Below are 10,533 nucleotides of genomic sequence, written 5' to 3'. Positions count from 1 at the left end.
TTAGCAGAATAGTCATTTAAAGTTTATTGAATGAAAATGGGGATGTAATATTTAAATATGTTACAGCATAAAAAATAAAATAACAGCAACAAAAATAACAATACCCACAACACAGCTCCAGTGTCCACACAAAACAGTTGTCCAGTCTCAGAGAATGGTGGGGACAGGGAGGAAAGAAGAGAAAGCAGAAAGAGATATTGTTATCATCTTCTGTGTGGAGATGTCTGCTGGGGTGGTTTATGAGTGTTCAGGTATCCAATGATCCAAGTGGACCACAGACCTACACAGAGTTCCAGGGGGGATTGCTTGATAAGGGAGCCAAGCAAGAACCTGGGTAGTAATTTCTATGAAGAACAGAAAACTGAAGAGCTGCAACTCCGAGTTTCCAAATTTTACTCCCATACTCAGAGAGGATCCAGGCAATTTTTGTTTCAACCCCTCTGCTCCCTGCTTTGACTAGTACACTTCTATCCTTCTCAGAGAAGTCTTGGCACACGCCTACCTCAGTAAAGTTCCACAGAAGCTCATTTTTTGGAACGTCTCAAGAAGGCTCAGAGGATGAAGAAGTGAAGCTTGGTACTCCAGGGCCCATCATGTCCCTTTCATGGACTGGGATGTTCTAAAGAGGGTACTAGGCCAAAACCCTTATTCTGTGACTCTGTCTGTTCCTCTTCTGTAACATGCAGCAGCTGACCCAAGGAGGAGATAGGGGCTATATTGAAGGAGGCCTCAAACTGACGTGTGTCTTCCCTCTGCCTAGTCCCACGATTGCTGAAGGGCACGTGGTAGGCCTCTGGCCTCACTGTAGCTTGTGAGGAAATGTGAGGTGATGGGTGGCATCTGGAAGACCAGTTTCCCCCACGAGAGACAGGAAACTGGTGCACATTGGGTGGATTCTTCTTCCAAACTGGAATGGGGGGTGGTGGGGCAGCTGGGGGGGACAGAGGGCTGGCAGCCTCTGTGGAGACTTGCACCTTGATGCTGCTCTTAAAGTGTTGTCGCCGGGCACCCACGTCCCCCAGTGGCATTCCTGTAAATGATAAGTCTCTGGTGGGATCTGCTGAGGCCAACTGCTTGCAATTCTCTCCTTCAGGATTATGTAGACAAAGCAGAAGATGATCTGTGCCCACACTCAAAGGGGACACCAGTGGGGCTGGCTGGGCAGGTTCCCTGGTGTTGAAGGACGAGCTCCAAAATTCTAGAAGGGGGGAAAAAAGCAATAAAGCAATTAAGACTGCTTGCTTCTATGGGAAGCAGGAGGAGAAGTAGATTGGATTTATACCCCGCCCTTCACTTGGAGTCTCAAAGTGGTTTACAATCTCTTTTCCCTTCTCCTTCCCACAACTGACATCCTGTAAGATAGGTAGGGCTGACAGAGCTCTTTGAGAACTGCTCTGAAAGAACTGTGACTGACCCAAGATCACTCAGCATATGCATGTGAAGGGGTGGGGAATCAAACCTGGTTCTTCTAGATTAGAGTCTGCACTCTTAACCACTACACTAAACTGGGAGAAGGAAAAACTAAGGCAATTTAGCCCCCCCGCCCCAACCTGATATCCTTTGACTTCCTGTTGCCCTTTTAGCCATGCTTGGAAAACAAAAGGGAAGGTGCATGTGGCATAGTTCCTAGGAAATGCCTGGAGAGCACCCCCCAATCCCTCTGGTTCAACCAGCAGTGTCTGAAGAAATGAGCAGTATCCTGTCACCCATTTTGTTAATTTTTAAGGTGCTACTGGACTCTTACTCTTTTCTACAACAAGCGGTGTGCTAGGGAAGACTTGTCCTGTTCTGCTTTTACTTAAAACAATAAAAAGGTATTAAGAGTCCTGTTGGTGAGGAGAAAAGCAAGATACAAATATTGAAAATACATTTAAATTAATAATTAAAAAACAAAATCAAAGCATTGTATTATTCTGCATTATTTCATGTCATTAATATTAGCAGATCTATTAAATGTTAACATATCCAGATGGAGGGAAAGGGGATAGTTTATGTGGGAATTTTTACAGTGTCAGACCACTGGTCCATGCAACTGGGTATTGTGTACTCCAAATGGCAATAGTCCTCCAGTTCTCTCAGACACAACACAGTTAACTCGGGTTTTTTTACATCTCATCCAGATCAAAACTGTGGCTCAGTGGTAGAACCTCTGCTTTACATGCAGAAGGTCCCAGGTTCAATCCCTGACCTCTTCAGTTAAAACAATCAACTGGTAGGTCTAAAGCTCCTGGAGAGCTGCTGCCAGTCAGAGTAGACAATACAGCCCATGGCAGACCAATGGTTTGCCTGACTCATATAAAGGCAGTTTCTGGTGTACGTTTCAATGACCCTAGGGTCTTCTGCATGCAAAGCAGATGCTGTACCACTGAGATGGAGATGGAGATTAAGAGTTTACATGGGTCAAAGGTTAGACAGGGAGCATATGAGAAAGGACGCAAACTTTAAGGAACTGTTATAACTGTAAGACCAGGTCAGCCCAAAGACACTTACCAAGTCCCAAATGTGCAATGGCCTCTAGTTGTTGACAGGATGAGGCCTTCCGGATGGCATGGGGAAGATGCAAAGGGAGAGGGAGAATGTCCCTAGGGAGGGTAGGAAAGAAGGATAAAGAGTCTGAAATGGAACCTTGACAAGCAAACATACACAAACTGAAGTTTGCACACATGTGTTCAAATGTGTTCAAAATGCAGGGCTTTTTTTTGAGCAGGAATGCACAGGAATGCAGTTCCGGCTGGCTTGGTGTCAGGAGGTCTGGCCTAATATGCAAATGAGTTCCTGCTGGGCCTTTTTGTACAAAAAATTTCTGTCAAAAACTAGAATTCAGATTTCTATTTCAAATAAGAAATTTTCCAAAAAAGAAAGTCCTAAAGCTTGATTGTGGGGAAAAGCTTTTCAGTTTTTAAAATTAACCTTGAGTCTTGTCAGTGAACATAAATGGGATGGGTATGAAGTCTTAGCTTGGCATAATGAGTGTTTTCAATATGCTGAGTTTTTAAAAAACAAAACACCTTTAGCCAGCAGTGTCCAAAATGGCATGTTGCTGTAAAAACACTTAGGTGGAGACAAACAGTTTCCACAGCTTTTGCAAGACTTCCACAGTTTTTGCAAGACCAGTCTGCTTGCTGAGTGGGCGGCATATAAATCCAAAGTAAATAAATAAATAGTAGCAGCAGCTCATTCCCACCCCCACTCCCCCATGTTACAGCCAAGCCTTAGACCTGGGGAAGAGATGGCTCAGGTTGGTGTCAAGTCCAGGGCTGCTTGATCGCTACTTACGATGTGGAGCAGTAGGAAGCGATGAGATGCAAGAGGCTGGGAAACTTCATGTCAGAGCCCTCGAGTGAGATGACTGGACAAAAGAAGAAAGTAAGCAGGATTTACTGGTTCTCAGAACTAGTACTGGAACTTGCTGGAAATTCTCCTTTCGAAAACATCAAATAGCCTCTGAACACCAGAATATATGCCCAGTCACCAACTATTTGAGATCTGTCTATGGCATTATGTGCTATATAACATGATGTCCTATATCACAGAGGATATCCTGTCCTAAATCGCATATTTACCGAGCTCTCTTCTCCCTTACATACAGATTTCCTCTCTTCCTGTTTGTCCCCAAAACAACACTATAAAGGTAGATAGATCCAGGTGGGCAGCCATGTTGGTGTGAAGCAGTAGAACAGATTTTGAGTTCAGTGGCACCTTCAAGACCAATAGAAATTTATTCAAGGTATGAGCTTTCACGTGCAGGCACACTTCTTCAGATACATAGAAATGGAAGCCAATGTTTTTTAATACACACACACATATATAAGCAGATGCCTCTACACAGGCGAAGAGCAAATTAGCATATTTCATTCAATTGTATGCTAATTTGCTGTTCACTTATGTAGAGGCATCTGTAGAAATATTATCTGTAGAAACATTATCTTCCATTTCTTTGTATCTGAAGAAGTCTGCTCGCACATGAAGGCTTGAATAAACTTTTGTTGGTCTTAAAAGTGTCACTGAACATAAAATCTGTTCTGTTCTACTTTAAAAGTAGGTTAGGCTGAGAGAGCATGACTGCCTAAGGCCAGAAAGCATGTTGCATTAGTTAAAATACCAGACTAGAACCTGGGATATCTGGGTTCAAATCCCTGCTATGCCCTGTGTGACCTTAGGCCAGTTACCTTCTCTCAGCTTAACCTATCTCACAGGGCAGTTGTTGTGAAGATAAATGACAGAGAGGAGAACAGTGTTGAAAGCACGGAGAAAAATGAGATATAAATATCTAAGTTAACAAATAAGGTCACCAATGAGTTTTGTAGCTGTCTGGCACCCGAGGCAAGGCTAACTTCTGGTGCCCCCCCATGGAGTGATAACATCACCAAGTCACATGGGGGGGTGCCCAATTCAGCCACCCCATAAGGCCAGCGCCCTAGACAATTGCCTAGTTTGCCTAGTGGCAGGGCCAGCCCTGGTTGTAATTCTAAATGCTGAGGCAAGACTTTGTCTACCACTTTCCCTCAGTCTCTCAACACTCAGTTGTGCAACTGAAGAAATAGCCTGGCCATAGGCAAGCTGACCCACCTGTTTTAAATCCTGCCTGACCACATGCTGGATATCTTTCTTTCACATGAAATAGGTGCTGCCATTTCAAATAACTGGAGGGCGGGAATTGGGACTAAAATACATTGCCATTTAAGAAATAAAACACCTCCCTCCCTGTAAAAAGCTACTCAGTCAGGGAGAAGGCAAGGCAGAATCTGCACTGAATTTTTATGTACGACATACACGAGGAGGAGCCCTGTTGGATTCAAAGGTGGCCACCTTCAGAATTCAGGGCCTCCACTAGCATTCTCCTCTCTTTTTGGCCTCCTAAAGACCATGCTGGCCTTACCTGTAGGCTCCTGGTAGAGACTATAGGTGGTCACAAACACTGGAGATGAATTGTCCGGGAGACGCAGGCAGAGAACCTGACATTGTCGTGTGTTTGATCTGCGCACCAGAAAGGTCTTGGGCGGGAAGCGGGGAGAGAAGCAGAAAAGGGGAAAGAGGCATAATATGAGTGAGAAGCAAAGTTGGGAGAGCACAACAAGGACAAATATACCTTGTAAAAGCCACACTCATGTAGAAGGTGGAGTCTATTGCAAGGAGGAAAAAAACACAATGGCTTTATTATGCACCTGCAAGCACCATGTCCTTAACCTCCCCATGTCAGACTGGCTCTGCAGCCAAATGAAGGGCCACTGAGGTGGCAGAATGGACTGCACTACTTCAGAGCAGAGGGTTGCATTTTTCAGAGTTCCCCTTCATCCATAATTCTTTGTAAGTAGAAAACTGGCGCAATATACAAAGGACTAGGTTAAAACCTTTCTCACTGGCATGCTTTAAACAAACAAACAAACAAGCCTGCAGGGAGTTTTAAAAAATGTGATCTCCCTGCCCAAGATCTGAAGTGGTGCAGCCCATTCTTCCTCTTCATTGTTCTACCATCTCCATGTATAGGCGTGGCTTTAGTTAACTGGGCCCAGCTACTCCTTTCTGGTACCATAACTGCAATCTCTCTTTTGCCAATAAGCAAACTCTGAAGAAAGAGGGCCCTGACCTGGATAGCCCAGGCAAGTCTGATCTCATCAGATCTTAGAAGCTAAGCAGGGTTGATTCTGGATGGGAGACCTCCTTGAAATACCAGCAGTCAGGAGGACAGGGGCAGGGTTTATTCAGCCACCTCTGAATATCCTCCAGGCCTCCAGTAGGGGTCAGTCATCAGAGGTTGACATGACATGACTTTCCAGGTGCAAACACATAACACAGGGGTCCTCAACCTACGGCCCGTGGGCCAGATGCGGCCCGCTGAGGACGTTTATGCGGCCCGCCGGGTTATGGCAAAATCAGACCGGAAGTGACGTTCGACCTAAACTCGCGTTAGCAATGCACACTTCCAGCACTGGGCTGAGGCGGCAGAGACAGAGTGTGAGGCGATACCGAGGTGAGGTGAGTTCCCAGGCTGGGGTGTGTGGTGTGGGGAAGGGAGAGAGATGCAGAAGACGGAGAACTGATGGCCCGCGGCCTTGTACAGTAACGGCAGCCACCACAACAGTCCGGCCCTCCAACAGTCTGAGGGACAGTGAACTGGCCCCCTATTTAAAAAAGTTGAGGACCCCTGACATAACACAAACACAAATAAAATACCAGAAGAAGAACAAGGAGACGGAGGTATCAATCCTGTATTCCAAACTGGCTATCAAGTGCAAGCTGTGTGGTTAACAGATGCTAAATGGAAAAGAACCAATCTGCATGAAGGGATCTCGAGAAGGCACTTTTAAATGGGGGGAAACTGTGCTTTGCTTTTCAAATAGGATATATTAGTGGTCAAAACTCACCATGCAAGGCCTTCCTAAGGGCTACCTGGGCAAGGGAAAGGCACTCTGTGCATGCTGTGTACTTTACATCTCTCTCTCTCTCTCTATATATATATATATATATATATATGATGTCAGTTATTCTCATCAACCACTTTGTTAATTGTTTTAATTGCACCGTGGTTCTTTTTAAATAAACCAATAAAAACAGCTGAGCTACTGTTGCCAACTGACCAACAACCCAGCCCAGCCTACAGACATTACTACTGCCCAACTGTTAACATCTAAGGCTAGCCAAGTGTGGTAGGCCTGGGGTTGCCAGTCTCCAGGTGGGGCCTGAAGATCTCCCAGAATTACAACTTATCTCCCAAGTACAGAGATCAAGTCCCCTGGAGAAAATGGCTGCTTTGGAGCATTTTACCTAGTTGACATCCCTCCCTTCTCCCAACCCTGCCCTTCCCAGTCTCCACAGACAAAATCTTCAGGAATTTCCCAACCCAGAGTTGGCAACCCTAGAGCCTGGGCCATGCTGGAATCTCACTGGGAGCCTGGGAATCTCACTGCTGGATTCCCAGAAGCCCTGCCTCCAATTCCAAATTGCCATTACCAACTTTTTTTTGGTAGGGCTCCTGTGTCTGCTTTCCTGGCTCCATTCTGTGGGGAAGTAACATGAACGACATTTCTGTCTGCCATGTGACATTTAAAAGGCTCAGGAGCTCCAAAGGGAAAACAAAGCAGCAACCTCATCCATAAAGCTGATGCGGGCAACTCGGATACAGTTCCTGCCAGCACGAATTTATCCCTCTTGTGTTATTCATAGTTTAAGAAGAATGTGAAATTTTGCAGCTGCACTTCGTATACTATGGGATGTTCTAGCTGCTGGATTTTTGCCTATTCCACATGGGTATATTAAAGAATAAAGTCACATAAACAATCACACAACCCAGAATCCAAAAGTCAGTCACAAAATAGTCCAATAGAAAATCAATTAAATGGTATCTGTCATCCTATGGATGATGACTTTACACAATGTACAAGGATTCCCCAAGAATGTAGTAATATAGTAAGTCTTCATCACAACTGTCGCACTTGAAAGTATCAGCACAGAAAAATGCTGATTCAAAATAAAGCATCAAATCAATGAATCCATCTTCAATTTGAACATCTCTTGAAAATCTCAACAGTCGAAAATGGAATCATATAACTAGTCAACATCCACTAATCTGAGAAAATTATTATTATAACTGGAGCATGAACACCTTCCCACTATTGCACAACCGAAAGGCAAATTCAAATTAGTGAATTGTTTTATTTTTAAAAATTGTGTGTGTGCGTGCATGCGTGCATGCCTGGAAGATGGTGACTTCTGGTGACCCCATGGTGGACGTTCAGAGAAGTGGCTTGCTATTGCCTGCCTCTGCCTCCCACTCCTGGTATTCCAAGCAGGTCTCCCATCCAAGTACTTGCCAGGGTTCTTGGCCCTGCTTAACTTAGATCTGATGAGACTGGGCTTGCCTGAGCTATCCAGGTTAGGACAATGCAAATCTTGATTCTGCCATGACTCTTGCTGAGTGACCTTTGGCCAGTGTCTCTTCCTACCTCACTGGGTCATTGTGAGGACAACATGTATACCGTTTTGAGCTCCTAGGGGGAAGGGTAAAATAAAAATGCATTAGAGTCAAGTTAGAAAACCCAGACCCCACTGATCCTCACCCCAGGAGGTTCACGTTGCAAAATGTGAAGAGCTGTAGCTGAGTTGATGCCCATCTGGAGCCAAATGGGCTGGGTGAGCCGCAGCCGGCCCACCAGACTGATGTTCCGTGGAGATGTCGGTGCCTCCTGCCGGGGACTAGCATAGGGCTCCGGGTAATCATAGATGGGATTCCGCGTCATCCTGAACTAGGAGGGGAAAGGAAAAAACCAGTCTCCTGGAGGAACAGGGAGGAGCAGCAGAAAGCGCAAATTAGCCCTTAGAAAATGGTTGTTTTTGTTCAGTGACTGTCAGACAGACAAGCAAAAGCTTGCTTTCTCTCCCCTCCCCCCCTCATCTAGGCTGGATTTCTAAGCAATGCAGGTAGAAATCCAGCAGGTGCATATTTCTCCAGCATGGAAATGTCATCATGTGGGGTAGAGGTTTAGGAGAAAAAGCACCTGTTGCATATTGTGCATGCCATGGGGCTTTGAAAAGGCACAAAAGTCTTGCTGGCAGCGGTGGTGTGGCTGCCACCCTAAGCATGGAGACGGCACAGCTGGAAAGAACACGAAATGAAAAAGCGGGCTCCGAACTGTTATAAAACACTGCGGGGGCGAGAGGGGGAAGGAAAAAAAAAGGGCATGAATCAGCTCCATGGCAGAATGCCACGGGTGGCTGCACGCTGGGAAGAGCACAATTTTAGCACATCACAGCCTTGCCCATTTTTTGCCCCAGATAGAGAGACAGAGAGTGCCCGCTTTCTGTAAATAAGGAGAAGGGAAAGGCCGAACCCCCTCAGTCCTCATGCCCCCCCAACAAAGCCAATGTACTGAAACTATAATAGTCCTAATTTGCCTTGCCTTCCCCACAGTGCACATTTGGACTAGTAGGTTCCTTGTGGCACAAATCTGTCATTTTCTGCTTATATAAACTTCTTAAGAGTCATCATGCACATGGACGGTCATGTGGCTAATAATATTTAAAGTTTGCCTCCCTCCTGGTGTCAACCAGGCAGCACCTGCCCAAAGAAGGTGGTCTCTCCAGGAGCAACTGAATTTTTCAGCCGAGAATTTTTGACTCAGGCCCACTGACACCCTCCCACAGGGCAAGGCACCAGTGGCTTCAAACCTAATCCAAAAGAGCCTTGGGGGGAAGCACATCAAAAGGGAAGGGAGGGTTTCCTCCCATCATCATGGGTGGGGGAGGCAATTCCCCAATAATGCCTAAATCCAGGGCTTTCTTGGTAGAAAAAGCCCAGCAGGAACTCATTTGCATTAGGCCATACCCCTGGCGACAAGCCAGCCGGAACTGCGTTTCTGCGCGTTCCTGCTTTAAAAGCCCTGCTTAAATCCCATTTCCTTCTTGAGAACCCAGGAATCCTACTCCCCACCCCCCCTCCTCCAAGACACAGCCACTTGACCGCTTGCCAGATTCAGGACCTAAGATTCCTTGCACACCAAGCCCCCCCTCTCCGCAAGTTACTAGATCTCACCTCCTCTCTTGAGAAATTTAGCACTCATCTGGTTTCTAGCCGGTCCTGCTATTTGGTACGAGCAATCTACCCATAACATCCACCATCTCTATTAGCGTGGGTATTACACAACTGTTCTTCTCAATAAACACGTGTTTTATAAAGTGGGGGAAGGAAAACCGTCAATAAGAGAGTTTAAAAAGATCTCAGGAGGAGGAAAGGCGTCTGGCTCCCCATACCTCCTATTCACCCCCCCCCCCCCCCCAAATAAGCACACCTCCGACACTCACCCTTGTCTCCTGGCGGCAGTGGGTTAGACCCCTCGGACTCCACATCTCTAGATTTCTGCGGCTCTAGCCTTTAGGCAGTACTGTCCCTCCCCGGATAGGCGGCACACAAGGCAGACTTGCCGCAAACAAGGAAATCGGCTGCCCGGAGAAGGAAACCGGGCCCAGCTCGAAGGGAAGGAAGTTTGGCAAGTAAGTGTGCAGGTCAGGTCGGGCGCCGTCGCCTTCGCCGCCACCCCCTGCAGCAGGGGGCAGCCGGCCCGCCAGCCCTCCTTTCCTCTTCGCGCCCAGCAGCCGCTCCTCTCTCCGCCATGCCGGCGGCGACCGCGAGTTGCTTCCCCTCCTTCCCCAAGTGATTCCTCTTGTTTGCCTTGCCCTCCTCTAGGCGGCCCTCCAAGTCGAGGGCGAGGCCTGGGGGGAACGCCAGCAAGGATAAGCACCTGGCGGCGTCTCCGGATTCCGGGACTTCGATTTGAGCCTGAGCCACGGCAAACGCTGCTGGTGCTTTCCCAGCGCCTGCAACCGCGTTTACGCAAGGAGTACTCAGGCGGCGGCCGAGGAAGCCTCTGAGCACATGCAGAGGACGGCTTCGCAAATGTTTAGAGAGCAAAGGCTAGGATGCCGTTTATTGATCAGCAGAGAGATTATAAGGGAGGGAAGGCGGCATGGTGCAACCCGATCTCCTCATATCTTGGGAGCTAAGCAGGGTCGGTACGACCACCACGGAAGACTTTACAG

General features: G+C 47.0%; 1 protein-coding gene across 2 annotated transcripts; it reads right to left on the bottom strand.

The window, feature by feature from the left end:
• LOC132581099 (ras and Rab interactor 1-like) lies at positions 1-10,097 on the bottom strand. Of its 2 annotated transcripts, XM_060252165.1 has the most exons (6): positions 9,799-10,097; positions 8,058-8,272; positions 4,880-4,994; positions 3,277-3,349; positions 2,491-2,582; positions 1-1,198 (listed from the first exon to the last, which is right to left on the bottom strand). In XM_060252165.1, the coding sequence occupies exons 2-6, from the start codon at positions 8,235-8,237 to the stop codon at positions 603-605; spliced, it is 1,056 nt and encodes a 351-aa protein (XP_060108148.1). In that variant the 5' UTR covers positions 8,238-8,272; positions 9,799-10,097; the 3' UTR covers positions 1-602. The 2 variants fall into 2 exon arrangements, with proteins under 2 accessions (XP_060108148.1, XP_060108139.1); XM_060252156.1 differs by lacking the exon at positions 9,799-10,097 and having other exon boundaries at positions 8,058-8,668.
• Positions 10,098-10,533: the final 436 nt, after the last annotated feature.

This window comes from Heteronotia binoei, chromosome 1, assembly GCF_032191835.1.
Source record: "Heteronotia binoei isolate CCM8104 ecotype False Entrance Well chromosome 1, APGP_CSIRO_Hbin_v1, whole genome shotgun sequence".
NCBI lineage: Eukaryota > Metazoa > Chordata > Lepidosauria > Squamata > Gekkonidae > Heteronotia > Heteronotia binoei.
Note: the sequence above shows the minus strand (reverse complement) of the source record. Positions and strands in the feature narration are given on the sequence as shown.